The 23,740-nt window shown below is 41.6% G+C and overlaps 1 protein-coding gene across 1 annotated transcript in view; it reads left to right on the forward strand.

Moving 5' to 3' along the window:
* Positions 1-23,740, forward strand: part of INTS2 (integrator complex subunit 2) — a 194,079-nt gene that overhangs the window by 37,057 nt on the left and 133,282 nt on the right. Inside the window, exons 10-16 of the mRNA XM_069226442.1 lie at positions 2,677-2,748; positions 2,824-2,938; positions 4,171-4,239; positions 6,602-6,736; positions 6,936-7,112; positions 7,365-7,473; positions 9,666-9,770. Of these exons, the coding sequence (XP_069082543.1) occupies positions 2,677-2,748; positions 2,824-2,938; positions 4,171-4,239; positions 6,602-6,736; positions 6,936-7,112; positions 7,365-7,473; positions 9,666-9,770 (782 nt within the window). The remainder of the gene's footprint in view (positions 1-2,676; positions 2,749-2,823; positions 2,939-4,170; positions 4,240-6,601; positions 6,737-6,935; positions 7,113-7,364; positions 7,474-9,665; positions 9,771-23,740) is intronic.

Below are 23,740 nucleotides of genomic sequence, written 5' to 3' on the forward strand. Positions count from 1 at the left end.
AATAAATTATATTTAGGTGAAATGGACTGCATGTTAACACACTTTTTTTTTAATTTTGAAGTAACTGTTATATTTTTACACATTTTCTGCAAGATGTCTTTAAAAATGAACGTGCTTCTAAAGTGAAGCTCAGCATGCCCTGGTTACTTCCTTTCCTTAACACCAGTAAACCTTGAAATAAATGATTGCCTCTCTATTTACGATCTTTATATTGTTAGAGCTGAATCGAGTGAACAACCCTGTACTCCTGTTGCCCAGGTGGCCGCATGAAAAGGTCAAGGGGGCCGCATGCGGCCCCGGGCCGTACTTTGAGTACCCATGCTCTACGTTGCTCCCTCACCCAGTATGTGGCATGCTTCACTGTTGGCCTACTCCTGGGCCTCACCATCATTTCTAATGCGGTAGTCTTAGCGGTATGTAGCTCTTCCTGGAGTCTCAGAATACTCTTTAGTGTCTGGTGGTGAAGAGACCTAATTGTCTGAAGGAAATAAATTAAAACACTTAGAGTTTTCTTTGAAAGCAAGGTGCTGACTGAAAGATACAAATATCTCATGGTAGACCAATGTACTTTGTTGATGTTCCCATGTAGGTACAGTTAAAATCAACAGTGGCTTGGTAGATATTTAACTCTTCATGTTCAGTCAACGTGTTTTTGCCAGAACCCTAGTCCACTTGTCCTACTTCATTCATCTTGACCTAGGTCCCTGTAACTCCACTCTCAAAGGACTACCTGTAAATGTAACTGTGTCTAGATAAGTGCAGTGAAGGTGTTTCAAATACGATTTAAAAACCCTTCTTTTTTACAAAATCAGCTGATGGTTTTTAAGGTATGGGTAATGTATTTCATGGTCCAATAAGTGGCCAGGCCTAGAGGGGACATAATAGAACCACGTGAGAGGGAGATCCATTGCCATTTCAAAGAAATTCACATTTCCCTTGGCCATAGTATTAAGCATAGGTGGGACATCCTGATCCCCCAAAAGATATCCAGTCATTCACACTGTATGTAATTTTATTAGTAACTTGTTATTGCGGGGTTCTCCATGCTTGCCTTTGAGTTCCAATCAATGCTCTTTGTACCAAAATCACACATTCATAGCCACATAAACAATGAGAACATCAGAGGACCAATAATCCCATGGAACCAAGGTGCAGTAAATCTCGCAAAAAGTTTGATGTATATTGTGTTTTGGAGCCAGATGTCAGCCTGACAGAAACACCTTAATCCACACCTAGGTCCAGTGATAAGGACATGTACTCCTGGGCTTGTCATTCTTGCATGGGTTGGTAGAAGATCACAATACTGAACCTAATTTGGTGACATCTCCATGTTTGCAGATATAGTTTAGGAGGAGCGGACGGAAAATGTGAGCAAGAGTACAGTTTCTTAAAAATGCAGTAGAACAGGGGAAAAAGGAAAGACTTAAAATGTTAATAAAGAAAAATTCAGGCTAAGCCATCATCAATGTCTGAGAAACCCCCAACCAGCACCAAGATGATAGACAATGAAGTGTACAAAAAACATGCCTCATACAATTTACATATATTGTCTTTTGATTTGATACCTTACTCAATATAGACAGTACAAACACTTTAAGATGTAAATGCATGCATCTTTTATGATGCCTAACAAACAGACTTTTTCTTGGGGCGAAGTTGAAATAATTTTCAAGTCCAGGGGAAGCCGTCTTCCCGGATGCTTGGTTTGAAACTCCATATCATGACAGGCCTTTTTAAGTATATGAGATTCTGACAAAGTGTAATAGACAGTGAACCAAATAGGATGTATAGAATCTATCATTTGGATATGTAAACCCATGGTGGTGATGTGTGACTAAGAATAAAAGACAAAAGACGTTCGATTTAAAGGCAACAGATCAATGCCTTATGGACAGTATACTTTTGAATAGCAAGAGCTATACATTTGTGAATGTTGGTTGAAACATATGTTAGTCCTTTTTTACATTTGAACAAATGCTTTTTATGGGTGAGCGCAAAGCACTCCGTCCCATGCTGTAATCTCTCTTTGGGCTTACAACCACGCCCATGTCACGTCAGTCACTTTCATTGGTTCGTGGGCTTGCATTTTAAAATCTACTTGCTTTCGTTTGTGAAAAGCATGCATACGTCATGCCTTTTCTGGTGTTTAGCCCACCTACGCAGCACCGGTAAACTACTAAAAACATACGAGGCTTGATGTTTTCAGCATGGTTTCCATACTATTTTATCTGTTTATTTTCCACGCAGCTTTTTTTTTTTCTTTTAATTTGTGTTGCAAGAAAAGTCGGGTTAGGAATTTACAACGGTAATAGCTCTAACTCAAGCAAATCCAAGACCCGTTGCACTGAAAATGCTTGTTTAATTTATTTTGTTAAATTGGTTGTGAGAAAATGATTTTAACTTTTTTTCCCAAGAAAAATGCTGTTTGTTAGATTAAGGTATGTACCAGTTGGATTTCTGGTATTTATTGGCTTGAGAAAGAAAACTGAGCAGAGCCTTACATGTCAGAAAAAAAAAATCCAACTTTTCAGTAAAATATAATAATGTATGATGCATTCCCGTACATTCTAGACAAAATGTTAGTAATTTAGGATACTAATGTGCTGTCATTCATATTGTGTGTTAAAGATAACATGTTTTTACATAGTCATTCGTATTTTACATTGCTTTATCCAGCACACCAGAGCAGGAGCAACTGATGGTAATGTGGCTGAGCTGGATGATAAAGGAAGAAGCATATTTTGAAAGGTGAGCCAGTGTTTATCTAGTAGGCTACTTTACTGCTTAGACAATGTTGGAACTCATTATTTTCTGTTCCCGTAGTACTGCTGGAGTATCTGCTTCCTTTGGTGAGATGCTGCTCCTGGTTGCTATGTATTTCCATAGCAATCAGCTTAGTGCTATCATCGAATTGGTCTGCTCTACTTTGGGGATGAAGGTAATTTCTAATCTCATTTGTCATGCCTGCTCTCATAATTTCACAAGCAACAAGACTGAGGACCATTTTTATTATCAAGCCAGCTAAATAAATAACATTAAGGGCTTCATTACTAGGCTGGCAGTCAATACCTCTGCTGTTGTGGCGGTCTGACTGCCACATAAAGACCCTGGCGGTCAGACCACCAGGGTTCCACCAGCCCCACTGGGATCCATGATCTTGATGGCCTAGCGGTGGCAGAGATTTTAATCCGCCAGCCTTTTGGCGAGCGGAGAACAGGTGCAGGGGGGAGTCATGGGGGTTGCGGGGTCCCTATACTGCCCATGCACTTAGTGTGTGCAGTGCAGGGTCCCCCTGCCCCGCACCTTCACAGTGTTCACTGTCTGTTGTGCAGACAGTGAACATTGCAAAGATGTTGGTGCACCCTGTGGTGGCAGCATTGGCGCCGGCTTGATTATGAGCCGGAGGCAATGCTGCCCCCTGTTTCCCGTCAGGCTGGCGGGTGGAAACCTCAGTTTCCGTCCACCAGCCTAGCGGGAAAATTAATGGGTCTGGTGGGGAGGTAGCTAGTGTGGCAAAAACCTCCCCGTCAGAAGTTCGCTGAACTCCGAAACTGGCCCAAAGAGTTATTGCCCTCATTTGATGGTGTTAACAGCAGTTAAGGTATACTTGTATGTAGACATAAGGTTATTAGTACGTGACCCCCCCCCCCCCATTATTGATAAACATACTTACTGCCCTATTTTATTTTTTTCTTCTCCCCTTCATCGACAAAGATTATAGGCGCCCAACAGTAGTTAATGTCTGCATTCTAATGCCCTCTGTTGTCTGCATTGTGTAGAGGGGTTAATTCTTTATTCTGCACTGATGTAAGTGAAAAAGCAGTTGTTGGTTTAGGTGGGTGTCACCTGGTAATGCCAGATTAAGTTATCTGCATAGACTTGTTGTCTGTAATGGGTCCATGGCTATTTTCTTTTTTTCTACTTATATTTTTCAGGTATAGTTTCTTAAGAATTTCCTATTAGGACCGTTGTGTTAGTTAAAAAAAAAAATGGGATCATGCAAATCAGTCAGACACATATTTGCATCCTTTGTTAGGAATCTCTATGTTCATTTCATCTCAGAGCAATTAAGTTATGGTCCAGTGTACGTATAGTGTATGCCTGATGTCAACTTGTTCAAAAGTAATGAAAACAGATGCATTGCTGTATGAATGTTATTGTGTCTTATAGATTGTTATTAAGCCAAGCTCGCTCAGCAGAATGAAGACAATCTTCACCCAGGAGATCTTTACAGAACAGGTACACCTAATAAAGCCCTTTTTTAGACATATAAAGGAGCATGATAGAATTGTTGCATTTGACAACAGATAGGAAAGTTGTCTGGTTGCAATCACAACTACAGTAACAAACTAATGCACAATAGATTACTTAAATTTCTTAAATAGGTGACTTAAATTTTGTCCTACTTATCATGCCATTCCTGAATGGTTGTTTCTTACTCAAAACATAAATGTGACTTATTTCTGAATTCCACAGAAATACACATTTCTTCATAGTGAGAAGCTGTGGAAATCTGCCCCTTAAGTAGCAAACGTTTATCAGCACCTTCCTCCCGTAATCTAATAAGATGCTTTGTACATCTACAGTATTCACATTGTGATTATGATGTAAGCATGAGTTGCTCTTGAAATCCAGTTATCTGCCACCAGTATTGAATTTTGGGACTGACCTATGCACTAATAGTTTGATTCGTAAAATTTAAAATCTGAATGGGTTGCAATCCTGACCTACTTAATGAATATTCATTTGGTAGGTTACAAGTTGCAACTCATTCTGATTGAATGCAATCAAAACGATGGTGGCTTGCAGGTGTCTGCAGACCACCATCGCTGGAATGCATTGAAATAAATATATATTTTTTAAGCAACCCAATTTTCTTCAAAGGAAACTGGACTGCTTTAGAAAAAAAAGTGTATTTCTTTTTTAAAGTTTTTCTGTGAGTTTGCAGTGGTCCCCTGGAACACTGCTTACTCTCTACAAAGCGTCCCTACTTGACTCATTCTCCTTTCCAGATAAGTTACCACTCCATCTTGGGAGTCTGCAGCTTTTAAATGGTTTGCTACTGGAATTCTGGTTCCAAACCATTAATACATCTCATACCTATTTGGTATTTGGAAGAAATGCACACAACAGGACCCTCCTAAATACCCCATCAGTATTCAGTTGTGCATCCATTTTAATTAAACCTTTACAGACTCCTAAAATTGGTTAAGTACATAATGCAACAATTTTTAGCAGCCAGAAACCCACAAATTTAGTGAATTGGAGGGTTTGCAACCACTAACCCATTTTATACATCTTTCTCCATGTCCTTTAACTTTATCAGCCTAAAAATGCTACCCTTTTATTTTTGGAGAAGCCTGGGTATGACCTCTCAAGTCTTTACAGTATCTGCCAAGTAAAATGGCAGTTCTTTGCTAATATCGCTGTGCACTTCCCCTATTTTGTTTTATAATTATTGGCGTATTTCCTTGAAGCCAGAAACTACCATGTGATGCATGGGATGCTTTAATTACTATCAGCTATCTATCATCGCACTATGATGCAGTCAATGCAACCTTTTTTTGTTACATAATGCACCACCTCAGATGGAGACCTACCATTTGCCAAACATCCAGGCATTTGAACGGTGATACTCAAAGTACGGCCCGCTGTCCGCATGTGTCCCTCTTGACCATTACACGCTGCCTCCTGGTCAAGAGCAGCACCGGGCTGCTGTTTACACAGCTCAGCACACACCTTAAAATGATGCTAAATAAACTGGGAAACGTTTTTAGAAATGTTAATGGAAGTTAAAGAAAGGAAGTAAATAGGGTATTCTGCACCCCTTAACTTCAGAAACACCTTCATTTTAAGGACATCTTGCAGCAAAGGTGTGAAAGTATGATGAAGTCTGTTCAAAATTGAAAAAGTGTATTTCATTAACAGACAGAACCATTTCACCTTAGTACAAGAGATTATATCACTGCACTGAGAGGTATTTTTTTTTAAAGTGAGTTTAGAAGCATTCATTCTCACCCACTGCTCCAGAAACAATGCCTAAGACACAAGTCAGTTTTTATGTGCATTCTGTTTTTTTGGCCTTGGTTCCTATTAGAAACGAACAGCAGTATAGTTAATTAAATCAAACACAAAAGAAGGTTTTGTGCAGCACACAAGCTGAAGTCATTTATTTCTAGGTCCTCATATGTGATAATGAAGAAAAAGGAGGAAAAATGAAATTTAAAAAATTGTCTAAGATCGCACAGTTTAATTACGTGGAGAAGCTGGGATTAATCCTAAGTTTCTGGTTTCACATTGTGCAGTTCAGACACTAGATATATGTGCCTTGTTTCCCTTACACCCATTTCACCACCAACCCCTCTCCAACCTCAACCGCCACCCTGCTGGTATCAATGTGGCCCTCGCTCACATCACACGCCAAACCTTGTGGCCCCTGGGAAAATGTTATAATTGTAGAGCTTTTCCCCACTTTAAGAATGGTAAAGTGAAATTAATGCAATGGACAGATAAGATCCCATCTCATTCCAATAAAATCTTAATGTAGGAATGTGTGCTTTTGGTACATCAGAAATGTAGGATATTATTTTTTTCATTTTAGGTAGTGACAGCCCACGCAGTGAGAGTCCCAGTCACAAGTAACTTAAGCGCAAACATTACGGGCTTTCTACCTATTCACTGCATTTATCAGCTACTAAGAAGCCGATCATTTACTAAGCACAAAGTTTCCATCAAGGTAAGATAATCCATTTTACTAATTCCTTAAATAAATCTATTCATCCATTCTATTACATACAGATAGTGAATTGTGCATTGAGCCGCCAGTCACATACTGATTCAGGTAAATATTTCTTGAAATCAGAAACGTATATTCATGGGTTTTAAAATTGTGCATTGCTGGCTGCCAAATCAAAAGCATGTTTTTTTTTTTCCAGGACTGGATATATAGACAGATGTGTGAAACAACGACCCCTCTTCATCCCCAGTTGCTGCCTCTTATAGAGGTTTACATCAATTCAGTACTCACACCAGCATCAAAATCTAGTCCTGAGGCTACCAATCAGCCAATCACAGAGCAAGAGATTCGGAATGTGTTTCAAGAACTCTCCGGGGTAAAACAATTTAGTCATGCTTTATTTGTTTTCAAATTGTGATACAATAGTGCATTTTCCTGTGCAGTATGATATGTGTAAACGATGAGTTACAGGGCACTAGTGGACAATTTTGTTGCTAGTTTAATTCATTTGGTAAGTATTTTTTTTTTTTTTTTTGCAAAAGAGCCCTTCAATGCTTTCAAAGCTGTTGTCTCTTCCGTACACTGACCAGATTTGCTTTGCAAATGTGTTTGTTTTTGTTTTGTCTAGGCCGAAAATGCCCGTCTCAGTCCACGTTACAGTATTACGGCTCAGCTCCTGGTGCTTCACTATGTCCTGTCTTATGAAGAGGCTCTGTTAACAAACACAAAAGCGCTAGGTATGTATAAAGTTTAGGTTCTTGATTTCTTTTTTTTTTAAACCATTGGTAACCCTTATTAGAAAAGCTAAACCCAGCAGGAATGATGGATTCATAAATTATTCAAGATTTGACAACTAAAATAAAGATATGTCTTCCTCCATATTTTATAGATCAAATATAGCTGATGTAAATAAATGCTGTTTTCTATTCATGTTCATGATTAACTGCACTTCATTTAGAATTTGCTCCTCATTTTTTTAAACAAGTTTAGTTTCTTCCCATGTTTGTTTTAAAATATTAATTTGGAATTTTTCTTATCTCATGACTATTTCGATGTTCTCACAGAAGTAGCATGATGCTGGAACATTGAAATGTATGCCAAAATATATTCAGAGACTGTTTTCAGTATTCTTCCTTTTCATGTCACACTGCACTGCATCACTTCAGTCCTAATGTTCTATTTGTTATGTGATTACACTGGCTCCCAGAATAAAGAGACATTTCATTTTTGGTCTTTCCTTTGGGGAATGTTTACTTTTTTCTGCTTAAGTATTTTGTACTCCCCCCTTAGATATTTGTTGCTCCTATTATCCTCTTTAATTCGAGTGCAGATCTCTCTGATTGAAAAGGTACCACTGTTTAAGAATTTGTGGGAGAGCAAAGAGGAAGAATAATAGGAACTTTTAAGTGTCTTTTCCAGTTTTGCTCCATAATGTTATGAACAATTTAAAAAGAAAAGCCATAAATTATCGAACTACAAAAAGAGTGATGTGTGCATACGGTTTTGGCTTTCTCTTCTGAGACACCATGAACTGCCTCGACTTATTGGTGTATAAGAAATTGAAAAATAGAAAGGACACATGCTTGTAGTTCGACACCCTGTCAAGAATCCGAGGGTTGCCTCGTTCATACTTTGGTTTCAAGGGGTATGGAAGATGCTTTTAAAACTGATAAGATCTGCCTTGACTTCAAGGCACATTTCACCAGGATGCATTCAGACACCCTTTGAAGTGGAGGTAATGGTAGATATGAAAAGACGTTTGTTGCTGAACACCTCTGATCTAGTGCCCCACAACTCTTCTCCTCAAGTGGATCCTTCAAGGCCTTGGCCCACATTTCATGCCACCCTGCTTTAGACAATTTACTCCTTCTCAGTCCAGGAAGTTGTAATCCCACTAGGAATTCTCCTTCACCACTTAGTGCCCTTTGTTAGCCTAATCTAGTTCCCGGAACAGATTAGTGCGTAGTAACTCCTCCGTTTTTTTTTTTTATGGGTGCCTCATTTTGATTATTATCATTTGATAGAGTTGGGATCCTGCCATGGCCATGGTCCCTAAAATTATTTTGGCCTCTGCATGAATGAACGTTCTGTATTTTATTTTATTTTTATTTTTAAATCCAAAATATTTTATTGGAATTTTCCAGTTAACAAATCCCAACACGAGGGAAAAGAGACATCAACATCTAATAAACAATGACCCCTCAACTAACCCCGCCCCAAAACACCATTTCATTTCAAACAAATAGAACATTGTGCAGTTTTATGTGGGATGCTCAGCTGTGTTGAAAGTCTCATAGTAAAGGAGCTGCACTAAAAGATAGAAGGAACACTATTTTCAAACAGCCAACATGTCTTTGATTTTTCTTTTTTCTTTTTTTTTTTTGTAAAACAAACAGAACAAACAGAACAGAAATAGCAAAGTGGAACACAGAACAAAATTAAGAGAATCCAGATATGGAAAGAAATTGGATAGTTAGGGGAATATGCAGATCATCACACACCTTTCTGGATCACAGGTGGATGATGAAATCACCGAACAAAATGATCAAATATGGTCACATATGTGGTCTTAAACAATAAGAAACCACCAGCAGAGAGGAGTGGATTCTTGCTACCTGGGTTGCAAGGAACATGTGGCTTCTAAGCAACTCACTCCCTTGAGGAGGCCTCTATGGTGACCTTTAGCCAGTTGTGCCTTGGGCTGGTCTCATTGGTAATAGTGGATATGGATAATGGAAATAGTGATTAAGGATGCGGAGGTGCTTCCAACTTATAGAAAATGTATTCAGATTTCATCATTGCTTGTGCCCACCCCCTAGTTATTTGTGCTTCTGCACACAACTGTCAATTCTCTTAAACAAAACATTCAATTGCTGTATTTTTGTAAAGCATGATTTTCTGCTGTTTAATTCAATTTCTTTTATTATAGCGGTCATGCAAAAGAAGCCAAAAACATACTCTTCGGCTCTGATGGATCAGATTCCAATCAAATACCTTATCCGGCAAGCGCAAGGACTGCAGCAAGAACTTGGAGGTAAGTGTATGTGTAATATCTGCAGCGAGCCAATACTTACATTCATATGTAGACATGTGAGCTTCAAGTTGTACTTTCTCCTTAACTGGCACTTCTTAGTTAATTCTTGTGTTGCTAATTAAGCACTTTATTAGCATTTGAAACTGCTGAAATGATGAGGCAGAGAAGCATTTTCTGTTTGCAAGAGAGGCCTGTTATACGGTTTACTTGATCTTTGTCGTTTGTGGATCTTGCCCTTTGTTCATCAAAACCCACAATAAAATTCAGGCAAGCAGTGGATATATTTTTAGTTTAAGGTTATTTTTCTTAACTTGCAGAAAGTCCCTACAGTTCACATCTGCTTCTGTACAATCACTGAACAAAAGCAGCCTCTTGTATTGTTTTTCTGTATGCACAGTGTCATTAAATCCATTTCTGAATGGCTGGTGGTAGGTTTCAGTTTTTTTGGTCTGCTGTTCTTTTCTTGACCTTTTGTATCTAACCACCTTTTAATTAGCTATCCTTGTTTCTTTTTTGTATTTTTTTTTTCTTCTAAAAATGCCATGATTAAAGGGTTTGCTGTGCTTAGAGCACTCTATTCCAAATTTTCAGGAACAGGTGCAGCCATTTTTAACCACCATTTTTGCATTTTTCTAGGTGGTAGTCACTTGTTACTGTTTGTGTGTTTCTACCTACTCTGATGGGAAAAGATTGTGAAACCCTTGGGTGAACTAGAACCTGGAAAGCTAAGTGTTTCTGAAATGTAGACTGAATCCAGAATTCACCACAGGGTCATTTATGTACATTGTCCAGGTGTTTCCCAAAGAAACTAATTATTGAAATAAAAAAAATCATTAAAATAGGTAGGGAAAATAGAAATAAGTAAGTGTTACTGTAATTTTTTGCAGATTTAGGGTCTGATTACAACTTTGGAGGAGGTGTTAATCCGTCCCAAAAGTGACGGTAAAGTGATGGATATACCACCAGCCGTATTACAAGTCCATTATATCCTATGGAACTTGTAATACGGCTGGTGGTATATCTGTCACTTTACCGTCACTTTTGGGACAGATTAACACCTCCTCCAAAGTTGTAATCAGGCCCTTAGTGTTCATTAGTTGTCTAAAAACATGCAGTGCCCAAACCCAACTACTGAGCTGAAGCGTATAATGATTTTTCATTGTATCTAGACTAAGCTTCACTCTATATGGTAAAAAGGTATGCATTTTTTAAATGTGCCGAAGATAATGAGTTTAGGAATTGTGGTTATTGTACATCTCTGAATTTATGGGAATAAACATACTATCGAGAAGGCATTTTTCAAAAGGTGTTCTTTCTTGCTTACTGGTTTACATTTGGAAATCTAAAACTGAGGGAATGACACATGTTTTACTAATCTGAATGAAAATGATGGCCCACTTAAGTGGCTGGACCTATTGTCACAACAGGAAAGCTTTTCAACCCACAATGTGGAGCAGTCAAGTTTGCACCTTGAAAACTGGCCCATTTTGACAATGTGGGTAGCTGCAGAATTTGGGCCAGAGCTCAGCCTCCACCCAGTAAAGGGCACCAAACCTGGATATTTCTGAACACTAGACAACCAGAAGACTCAAGGATGGTGTGACGTGTGTGGCTCTTACCACATTTTCTTGTTCAGATTGCCCTGCATTTTCAGACTTTTGACGTTTGTTGGGCATTCTAGGTAGGAAACTGTGCTGGGATCAGCACACGCCACACCACCCTGGATTACCCTGAGGGTTGATGTTTTAGAAATATCCCGGGTTGTCAGGGTTCCATAGTTGCCAGAACCCACATAGTGAAGCCATTTATCATGGCAAGTGAAAGGAAGTTGGGAGTTATTTTCACAATTCTGTCGACCCGTATGTCAAAACTTCACCCAAAGAATATTAACTCCTGCTTACATAGTATGTGGAAGGGGTTGCTGGTGGGAAACACTGCTGGACCCATTAGGGGTGAGGGGTAATGCCCAATGCCTGGGTAAACCACCCCACCTATTTTTTTTCTTTTAAAAATACCTGCTGTCCCATGTTCTTTCTGTCCCTCTGTGGGTTCAGGATTGGGTTAAACCCCACAAACAGCCCCAGGGGGACAGGACGGGCATGCCAACTTAAAAAAAAAAAGTTAATACACTGTTGCGTGTAGTGAGCTTTCCAGATTGGGGTAAACTCCCCTAATTGGTGGCAAAAAAAATATTGAAGCCTTTGAGAGTTGGGGTAAGGCCCAGTGCCTGGGCAGATCACCCACCTCATTTTGTCTGAGAAAAAAATCCCTGGAAACCCTCTTGGGAGCAGAACGAGAGTATACCCCACAGTCATCTCCTCTGGAACAGAAAGACTGTTGGTCACTTTAGGTGTCGGGGTAAGGCTCAGTCACTGTGCTAGTGGCCCACACCCGTTTCTTTTTTGTAAGAAAAAAAAATATATATATTTATATATATTCCCCTGGTGTCTATTGCGCTTTTGCTAAAATAAGGTGATGGGTGGAATGCTTGAATTAATTTCAGCTGCTGGCAGTCGCTCGGGGACGCATCCCAATGAATCATTTTGTTTTGCCCAGCATGCCACCTCAGGTTGGACCCAGCTATATGCAAATCAGTCATAACCCTGTTCCTCATGGAAACAGTCCAGCCTGATCTGGCAAGTCAGGTCTTCCCTGAACCGGAACTCAAGCAATCTATGACCGGTTTTAACAGGTGTAGCTTGGTTCAGGTGGCACAGTGAGCGCGATGGATAGGGATGAGGCTCTGAGACATTACCAGTGGCTGAGATTAATTCAAGCATTCCATCCATCGTTTGTGTCACCCTACGTGTGATGGGTATGCCCAGATGTGGATTCCATGCACACTAGGTCACAAGAGCCCAGCTTTACCCTGCTGATGAGCCCATAACTAGTGTGAAACCGGTCCTGGGTTGCTTGTGTTCCAGTTCAGGGAGGACCTGACCTCGCAGTTCTGGCTGGATTGTTTAATTGGAACGGGGTCAAGACAGATTTGCATGTAGCTGCGTCCAATCTGAAGTGACATGGTGTGCAAAAAAAAACCCGATAGATTGGAATGTGGCATGAGTGATTACCAGTGGCTGAGAATAATTCAGGCGTTCCAGCCATAACTGTTTGGTCTATTATGCTTTTTCAAACCCCCAATCAGCTCTCTAGGTTTGGCGGAAAGCCTGTTAGGCTATTTGGGGTGGGGTTAAGGCCCAATGCCTGGCCAGCTCGCTACACCCAACTTTAAAAAAAAAAAATAAAAAAAAATCATTACCCCTACCTCCCTTCAGACCCCTAGGTAGGGAGAATGAAATTCTGTGGTTCCCATCCTGCTCCCCCCAGCCCCAATATATTTTGATTTAATTTTTTCATCTCTTTCAATGATACATCCAACATCATTCTATAGTTTCATAACGTTTCCTGTCACTTATAAACCTGAACTTGAAAACTTCAAGTCATACCTTTCTGTACCTCTCGGTACTCAATGATACTTATGAACTTGCTTCCTCTATGTGAGTTTTCACAGTTCTTGTGTCATCTGGCTTTTATAATGTTCGTTTAATGATTTAGTTCTTCAAACATCAGCTTCCATACATGTTTCCATGTCCCATCCTCCCCATATTTTTTTGTATTTTTTCATACATCCTCTGCTCTTATACACTTCTTTTTCAATTATTCTACAATACTCCATTCTTGTTTCCCAACACTGGTGCGTAGGGAGCAAACCTGTTCCCTATGTCTGGGCAAAGTCTCTTTTTGCCACCATGCATCCCAAAATAAAGTATTTTTTGATAGCGTGTATGGTTTGAGTTTTCCCAAATACCCAGTATTGCTAGTTGTGGTGTCAGAATTAAGGGTATACCTGTTGTTCTAGTTAATAATTTCTCCACTCTTACTCGTAACGTTTGAATGTGGGGGCAGCTCAACAATATATGTGTAACGGAGCCTTCTAGTCCGCAATGTCTCAAAATGCTCTGTTTTTGATTGAGATTACTTGCCCATATCTGGTGGGGAGGAAGAGAACTGATCTAACCACCTCCCTGGTAAGCAGTGGATGGAACACTGTTTGGGGGTCACCCTCTTGTAGTGAACCACTGGGGAGAGATACCACTAGAAAGGGAAGTTTCTCCTCTTTCCAGTGATACTGTTGCCATCATAATCTGTGCTTGGAGAGAGGGAATGTGGGTGTGGGTGAGATAGACCCTACCAAGCACTGATGGGCCATTTTCTCATTTTACTTTCACTATTGCTCTTAGACAGTTGCAGATTTTAACTCAGGAAAAAATTCAAACCCCGCAGCTGAACCTGAACGAGACAAAAGGGAATACTGTGTGCCAGCACCAGGAGGAATTTGCTGCCACTTGGATTGGATGCGACCTCCACACCCACAGCGCCTGATAGAATGATGTGATGACTGTATTGCTCAGGAGGTTAATAGCTTCTTGTGGGCCTGTAAACAGACTTTACATTTGTCAAATGTTACCATTCAAACAGGGGACTGGGAGCTCTTCCTGGTGTTGGTTAGTATTATTGGGCAGCCGTAGGAAAGCAAATTCACAAATTTGAGGATAACCGTTTCCCTGATTCACACTTCATCAATATTTTGGCTCTGTTCACCAGGTTGAATCATCTGTTAAACTTTTTAGTTCCTTACCGTGGGAGGATAAGAACTGAATAAATGCCTGCTTGAAATCAAAGCACATATATTTAACAACAATACGCAAAATGCAATATTGCTATACACAGTTGCTAGGATTCCCACTTATTTTCATTGAGTATCCAAGCCCCTCATTCACATGGACTTTATAGGTTTTCTTCATACACACATCCACCAGAATACATATGACACAAAATGTTAATACTATATGTGAATACCTTTCTTGTTAGAGTGCATAAGCCTTCAAAAATGCAAGGAAGTAACTTTCAGACTCTGAGCTTGCTCAATTAAGAATCCTCACTTAGTTATGTGAAGCATTAGAAGTATAAATACGTCTTAGCCAAAGCAGCTTATGTTTAACATGTACAAAAAAAATGGCAACAGCTAAGCAACATGGTGTCAGCTATAACTGTAGAATTAAAGGAAATCTGTGCATTTTCCCAGTCTCCTCCTTTACTTGTCCACTTGATAGTGATATACGTATTGACATCAGTGTATACTACCTTCATGGTTAATTTCGTCATCATGGCACTTTTCCTTCTTGAGTTCTAAATTACTGTTTGTTCTAGCATTACCTTCAGGAATAATAAGTGGGAGAAAGGGGCTGAGCCTTTATTGTAGGTGAGACAATTAATACTCACACATACAAATTTGAAAGATAAGATATGAGAATAAGGATGTGAAAATTATTTAAGTTGTCTTCATAAGTAAGATAAAATATGAGAATAAAAAGAGTGAAAATTATTCAAGTAGTCTTCATACCTCATCTACCAAAATGCCCTTTAACCAGGACCAAATACTTTTTCTGTCTAGGTGAAGTTTGTTGTTAATCTTGTGCAATTCCTTTACACTATCTCTTATTTGATCTGCTTGTTCATAAACTGTAAGAGAGACGTTGGGTATGGAAGTACAATACTGTGCACCTACAGTGGTGTACACTCCACTCCTGGCAGCTAGGACAAACTGTAGAGCCATATGGTTTTGCAGGATTACCACTTGTTGGACTTCTATATGATCAGAGATGAGTCCTAAAGCATTAGCTGTAACAGTTACTTCCTCCTCTAATATTCTAGCAACATATTTGACTTCTTGTACAGTTAATCCTATCATGTCCATAGGAAACACGATCGTGAAAAAAAACTAGCTCATATTTCTCTAACAGGTCTACCTGTGTGCAGTGTTTCAGCAAGGATATAGCATATAGTCGAGACTACATTGACTAGGTAACACGATCCGGACCAGTCTGTAGGCAAGCAGGCATCGACTCTATTGCAACACACACAATATGTTGCAGGTTGTTTCTCTAGTTTACTTCAAGCTAGCAATGTACATGAAGGCAGTACGAAAAACACTGTCACGTTAGAATCTGGGAAGGTTTGAACATGAGAGAGATACTTACATTGTCCAACAGATGGTTCCATTAAGGTTGTTCACTGTATTGTCCTTTGACAGAATATGCAGGATAAATAGCCTCAGGAATGGTACTCTTGTTGGGATAATAGAAGTCAGCAGTAGTTGAAGGAGATGGGTCAGTGACCTTGTTACACTCCTCAGGGAAGAACCCATGAACGTGTAATTCAACACATTGCTCCTCCTTTTCAAATTGCACAGCGATCCGAGGCACAACTGAGTTTAGTGGGGAGGTGAGTGCACGATCTAGCATAAAGAGAGATGTACGTTTTGGCAGGTCTGTTCCACCAAGTGCAGGAATAAATTCTCCTGATAAGTGGAACCTTGGTTTTGAAGATGGACAACAGATCCGGTGGGATTCTTTTCAGGCTCCCCCCACCAAGGCTTTCTGCAAACTTAGCTGTCTAGGCCCACCGTGGGATCCAATAGCGAAAGGCTTGATAACTAATGTGATGTATCAGGTACCAGTGAGAAGAAGGGGCTGTACCCTGAGATGATCGAAGCTGCAGAGACACACAGGCTGGAGGCCCTCACTGTAGCCCCTCCTTTGGTCTGTGTTAGTGCAGTGGACCAAAGCCAGGAATGGAAGAAAGGGCAGAGACCATGTGCACAACAGATGCAGAGAGGAGCGGTCAACTGAAGGCTCAGTGTACTTTTACATTGGGGGGAGGGGAATGTATCTAGGCAGGATTGCCTCAACTTCACAGCAGTCTTTGTGGTGAGCAGGATTTGGTAGGGCCTCTTCCACCTGGGCTGTAGAGCAGACTATCATTGGTGGACTCTGTCATGGAGCAAGTCCGCAGGCTGTAGGTGTTGCCAGACATCAAATTAGCAGTTGGGCAGGGGGATCTCTACCTGAAAGGGAGACTGTTGAGACAGCAAGTCAGTTGTCTACAGCATGGCAGAACCACATCATTACTTGGATGCAAGTCGAGGGCAATTGGAGCGACTTGGTGGGGTTAAAAGAGAGTAGCAATGGGTGACTATTGATAATCTCTTACTGGGTATGTATAGATTTCCTAGAAAATTTAGCTTGGATCAACAAGAGTGCTAGGGAGACACTTAAGGGTGGGTTTCAGCATAAATCTTGGCCAATTTATTTGTGAGTATTTCACTGTAATGCTCAACCTTGCCTTATGACGCTGGCTGAAGGGTACAGTGGAAATGTTGTTTTATCCCTAAACCGTACTTCTTTCTCCACAGAAAAGACAAAGTGAGTTCCCTGATCACTTGACAGCTGTAGCAGTACCCCTTGTGTATAAAATCCTTAAGCTAGTGTATGCCTCCACCAATCCAGAAAACATACAATCACAAGAATGTATGAATAGGAGCAGCACTTAGGCATGTATGAAGTCCATCTGAAGGTGGACAGAGGGCCCCCAGGAGGCAGCTACGCAACAGAAGTAGTCTTAATTACTTATGTAATATTATGGGCTTGGCATGTGACACAATAGTGACAATAATGTTGGGGGACCAAGGGAAAGAAAGGCCCAAATCAATTTGTTGGTCTGGCATGAATAATAATCTCCATTCTGACATTGATGAGCATGTCGGTGATACAACCTGGCACGGTCTGAGAACAGAAATTTCAGGATTGCCACTCTCTCTGCACTTTCCCTTCAGAATATGCTGTGGTCCCTTTTACAGTTATGTTTGGTCCAGGCTTGTTTTTAGCGTCTGATGCCTGATCCTGCATTTTAGACAAGAAGGTAAGCGTTAGTACAGCTAATTTATCAGTTCACACAATATTCAATTTTAGACTTGAAGGACAAAGCAGCACTTTTGACCGTTCCATCTGCAGATTCATTTCCACAAGATAATATATTTAACCGCAACTTTACATGTTAACCTAAGAGTATGTAGCAAATTCTTCACAAAAGCATCATTCTTTGAGTGTTCTGCCAGAAGTGATGGAAAACATTTGCATCCACAAGAGCCAATATTCATGGGCAACATCAAATATGTACTCTGAATCAGCAAATACAGTAACCATGCTTGGTGTAACTTGTATATAAACGTCTGTGAGAGCAGTAAGTTCAGGTGCCTGACCAGAAAAAACATGAAGCAAATGGCAGCTTTTTCCAATTTCACACTAGGTACGTACAGCAAATATACCGCATATCTGGCAACAAGTTTCCTGACATCATGTTCAAGGTATGATCAATATGCACTGGATACAAGTTTGGTAGTGGGACATCAGATAAATCAATCCCGGCCTTGTTTAATTTTAGTTGTAGGAAGCCAGGCCTTTTTGCTGATTGTCCCTCCACTCTTTTGCCCCCCATTTGAACTACCGAATGCTGGTTTTCAACTCTGGCAGTGCACTGAAGCCTGCTAACCAGGCTTCAGTGCCAGTGTTCTTTCCTCTGAAAATAAAATACACAATTGTCAAGCACTTTGGCACCTCTGTAAGTCCCTAGTAAATGGTGCACCTGTTACTTAGGGCATGGGTACTAAAGAGGGTCCCTAAAGGATGTAGCATGTATTATGCCACCCTGAGGGACCCCCATACAAATTACATGTATTTGTACATGCCAACTGCCACTGCAGGCTGCATGTCATGGTGCAAACCATGAGTGAGAATGCTATATGGCACACTCATTGTGTGCCATGCCAACATCGCTACATAAAATATATGTAAGTCACCCCTACAGCAGTCCTTGAATCAGTCAATCAGTACACTTGTAAAGCGTGCTACTCACCCGTGAGGGTCTCAAGGCGCTAAGGGGAGGGGGGGTGCTACTACTGCTCGAACAGCCAGGTCTTGAGTAGCCTCCTGAAGGTCAGCAGGTCTTGGGTCTGTCGTAGGAGCAAGGGGAGGGTGTTCCAGGTTTTGGCGGCGAGGTGGGAGAAGGATCTGCCACCGGTGGTCACTCTTCGGATGCGAGGGACGGTGACGAGGGCGAGGTCGGCTGAGCGGAGCTGGCGGTTCGGGGTGTAGAAGGTGAGTCGTCTGTTGAGGTAGGTTGGACCGGTGTTGTGGAGTGCCTTGTGTGCGTGGGTGAGGAGCTTGAAGGTTATCCTTTTGTTGACGGGAAGCCAGTGTAGGTCTCTCAGGTGGGGAGTGATGTGGATGTGGCGGGGTACATCGAGGATCAGGCGTGCAGAGGTGTTTTGTATATGTTGCAGTCGTTTGAGGAGTTTGGCTGGGGCTCCCTCGTAGAGGGCGTTTCCATAGTCAAGTCTACTACTGACGATGGCCTTGGTGACTGTTCTTCTTGTTTCTGTGGGGATCCACCTGTAGATCATGCGGAGGGTGTTGAAGCAGGAGGAGGAGACGGCGTTGACTTGCTTGGTCATGGAGAGTGTTGAGTCGAGGATGACGCACAGGTTGCGTGCGTGGTCGGTGGGTGTCTGGGCTGCTCCCAGTACGGACGGCCACCAGGAGTCGTCCGAGGCTGAGGGGTTGGCGCCGAGGATGAGGACCTCGGTCTTATCAGAGTTCAGCTTCAATCTGCTGTTGAAGCCCCAAGCCAGTGTGCATTATATTTTATGTGAGGACATATCTGCAAGAGCAGATATGCCTCTGTGATGTCTAGTTCAAATACTAGATATTGCAAGTGAACAGGGAAGCTATCTTAAGGTATGTACTGGTCATTACGCCTTATCCAGCTACATAATGGCTTCACTGGAACCTATGGTGTTTGGTATCAAACACCTTGTCTCAGTAAATCCATACTGATGCCAGTATTGGATTTATTACGACATGCACCCAGAGAAGAGGGCACTTTAGAGGTGCCCCAGAAAACTTACTAGTTCCCTAGTATGCTGGCTGACTAGTATCGACCAGCCTCCCACCAAAGACTAGTTTTGGGCCCCCTGGACGTGAGAGCACGCACTCTGAGGTCAGAAAGAATGCCTGCTCCTGAGGAAGGTAGCATCACCTCCTCCAGCAGGATGGCTAGTAAATCAGCATGTCTGGGCTGGAGGTTTCAAAGCCTTTGCCCCCCTTTAATATGGGACCCCCTGGATTGCCCCCCGATCTGGGGAGGGTCACCCCCTACCCTGAGGCTCATTTGGCACCATGACAAGTGGGAAATTAGCTACTGAAGTAGACTTTTTGCACTGCCAGGCTAGTCACACCCTAAGGTGGGCTGTCTGATGTCTTCCACAAAGGAAGGGTTCACCATCTTGTTTTTGGTGGCACTACGAATTCTGGGACAGAGTTCTGCCCACTCCCCACAGGAAGTGGTCATATAGGGGGTGTACTCACCATAGGGGTGAGTAACCTATTGGCTACTACGCTACACTCTCCTTAACACCCCTGAATTGAGCATCGACTTCCAGCACTCCTTCACCCAGTTAACCTCTTCCTTGGAGTAGAAGAGCCACTTCCCTGCACCTACAGGCACCATCCAGGACTGACCGGTTCTCTATTTTGCTGACCATCGTGTACACAGAGAAACCATCTTGCATAAAGAAAGAGTATCCTGAGTATCCAGACGTTCAGCCCCATAGACCTAGCCTGTCTTTGAGAAGTTGGGCCTCCCTGCACCAATACCTGGAGTACACCAGGCAGTTGCAAGCACCAAGGCCTGGTTAGTGTTGTCCAGCCTGGACACCAATGCTGCCAAGATCGACCTACCAACGAGGGACCTCAGCATCACTGAGGCCAGCACCAAGAGTGGCCCTACTGTCTTATTTACCCCCCTGTCTCCATGTCAACTCTACGATGTGAGACCCTCTAACTCCAGGGGCTGCCGGCCAAGGTACCTTTGTACCCAAACTCCCCAGCCTGGGCTCAAGAGAATCAACGCTGTCTCTGGGGAGCTGAGACCCTCAAGAACTGAACCTACAGCATGGGAGACTGCTAATCTGAGAGTCACTATTACTAGAAGCTTCTACTAGGTGGGTGCTACATGAAAAGACCTCAAAAAGGGTGGGACCCCGGTGGTCACAGGATCCCGAATGGAGGATTAGTTAGTAAATCTTTCTTCCACCAGTGCCGCAAGAGAGCACATGCTTTGTTCTTAATACAACGTAATAAGATTGCCGTAGTCAGATAAACTCATGACTGGGTCTGAAGACAATGCCTCTTTTACTTCCACAAATACATTTTCTGTTTTCTTGGAACAGTTCAGTGTGCCCCTTTTAACATAACCTTGGAGGAGTTGTACCAAAATCCATTGTAACATCCTGCCATTCCTATGAAAGTGCATACCAGGGAGACTAACTGGTTGTGATAACTTATGGATGGTTCTGATCCTTTCAGCCAACAGATGGCACTTCCCAGCGGAGACGTAGTAACCTATATTGAACACAGGAGAGACAAAATTTTAATTTCTTTTTTAAAGCCTTATGCTCTTTTTGGGCCAATTCAGTGAGTAGATACAACACTTCTACCTTGCATTGGTCCTGAGTGGTAGAAGCAGGTAACAGATAGTCTGCATACTTGACCATAGTAGAACTTTGAGGAAATATTTGGATGTAAGATCCTTCTTAAGAGCTTGCAAAAAGATGAAGGGAGACTCTGTATTGTTTTGTGGGTGCATCCCCCACATTAATTGGTCTCCCCCAAACTGGAATACCAAGGCACACTGGCTCTCTTCATGTACAGAAATGGAAAAGAAGACAGGCCATAAAACAACAATTATAAACCATTTAGCGTTAAAAGGTGTACTTGACAATAGAGTAGCAGGATTGTGTAGTACTTGGGCTAAACAGTATACACTTGTTCTGTCTTTTTAGGTTGAGCATAGCAGCACACAAACGCTGCTCTTCTCGACATGTTGTAATCTATTCTGTGGGCTTTAACCACTCCCATCACTTTCATTGGTTACTGGGCCTGCCTTTCAAAAATCACTTGATGTTGGTAAATGCCTTACGTTTCTGCCACCTTTAGGCTGGTTTGTTAGTTCCTTGGAGAATGACCCCGTTACATATATTATTGCACGGTTGGCCATGAAACTTAGTGTGGTGCATTATTTTTCTCTTTTGCATTGTTTCTTTGCGCTGTGTGGCCATATGTTGTTTCCTCCAATTCCTTCTTTTCGGGCATCTTGCTGTTTCTTCGCGATGTCTGCAGGGTCTCTTTTTTTTTTGCAGTTTAATATAGCCGGAATTCGACACAAAGGTATTGAAGCCCTTTATTTTTGCAATTTTATGTAGCGCGAACTCGACAAGAAAGTATTGGAGCGCTTTATTTTTGCAGTTTTATGTAGCGCAAACTCGACAAGAAGGTAAGGGAGCGCTTTATTTTTGCAGTTTTATGTAGCGCGAACTCGACACGAAGGTATTGGAGCGCTTTATTTATTTTTGCAGTTTCATATAGCGCAATCTAGATACGAAAGTATAACAGTGCCTTACATGAGCACTGGTTACATTACACAAGAATGCATTCGTATTTGGTTGTAAGGGGCGATTAAGTGAGGTACATACCATAATTTGCGCAGCAAACAGTGCAATACAATTTACACCATAAATCTCTTCCCATAAGATTTGTGGGTGAGGTAGGACTCCACAGAAAGGCATGTCAGTCAGTTATAGGACCTAAATTAACTGAAATATGATCAGTAATATAATGAGGAACTCAAGTATTGGAAATAACCAGTGTCCCAGGGGAGAAGCCAGTGAGAGGCAAACGGGGAAATTCAGAGGTTTTAAAAGTAGATCAGCTTGCACCGGCGTCAGTAAGACAGGATGTGGCTTTCATATATGGACCATTATGATCAACTTGAGTTAAGGTATATACTGGGCAGCCTGGGTAGTCGATAGCTTAGATACTGATTTTGCATTATCTGGGTAACTCCAGGAAGGTTAGTCTGTGCTGGGCATATTTGATTTTAATTTGGGGCAATCATGTTTCCAGTGTTGTTACTGACCACACATAAAGCATATACCTACTTGAGGGTTCTCTCCTGTGGTTTATGCTGTCTTCATGTCCAGCCCAATTAATCTATTTTTTGCTCCTCTTCCATGTTCTTTTACCATTTACAAATGATTTTGTAAAGCCATCAACTTTGAGTCATTTGATCCAGTTTTTCCTTTCTTGCTCTGCCTCACAGTGGCTGGAGAGTGTCCAACTCAGCCAACCTTTTGCTTGCTAACCAGTATAAATAGTATGCAACAATCCTTGCAAAAAGGCAGAACCCACAGATTCTTGAGTAAGTTCCATCAGCTGGGTGATGCCTGAGTACCTTTCAAACACATCCTTTAATTGATCTAGGTAGTCTGCTGGAGAACAGTAATCTTTGTCCAGTCTGTCATGGCTGGCACACTTCCATTACTGCATTCAGAAACCCATCTATTGCCTCAGCCAAGGCTGCAGCATGCCATTGAAAATTACCATTTTTCATCATTCAGTCTCTTTTTCTTTTTATTTCAGGAGTGTTTTATTGAGATTTTATACAACAAGAATATAAAACCGAGAAATAAACAGAGAGAGTAGTCCATTGTATGGTACCATCAGTTCGTATGAGGACATCAATATAGAATGTAATATAATGATTTGAGCCTTATATAGAAAAAACAGAGGGTCGATATAAGTGTGTTTTTTTGTGATGTTGCGATAGGGTTGTCCAATGTGTGTATGGTGAGGGAGTGAAATCATTTGCTGGGGGAAAGTGTGTGAGGTACCTCAGTTAATGGCAGATGGGTGGAGAGCGAGAGAGAAGAAAGAAAGGGGAAAAGAGAGAGGAGATAGGTTAGGAGAGAACCACAGGGGTAGTAGGGGAGGGGGTATGTTGGGAAGGGCAGGTGGTTGGGGGGACGTCTAGGTGGGGGGATGGTGGGAATGAGAATTAGCGTAGCTACAGGGATGTGTAATAAAGTTGTCTAGTTTGCACCAGAATTTACCACTTTTCAATGGCATGGACTTTAAGTATGAGTTTAGTGAGTTAATTGCAGCTCTGGTGAATTGAGCCCATTCCTATCATGTATGGAAGGGAAGTTTGGATGAGTCCTTCCACTCGTTGAGGAT

This window comes from Pleurodeles waltl, chromosome 3_1 (genome assembly GCF_031143425.1).
Source record: "Pleurodeles waltl isolate 20211129_DDA chromosome 3_1, aPleWal1.hap1.20221129, whole genome shotgun sequence".
NCBI classification, from domain to species: domain Eukaryota; kingdom Metazoa; phylum Chordata; class Amphibia; order Caudata; family Salamandridae; genus Pleurodeles; species Pleurodeles waltl.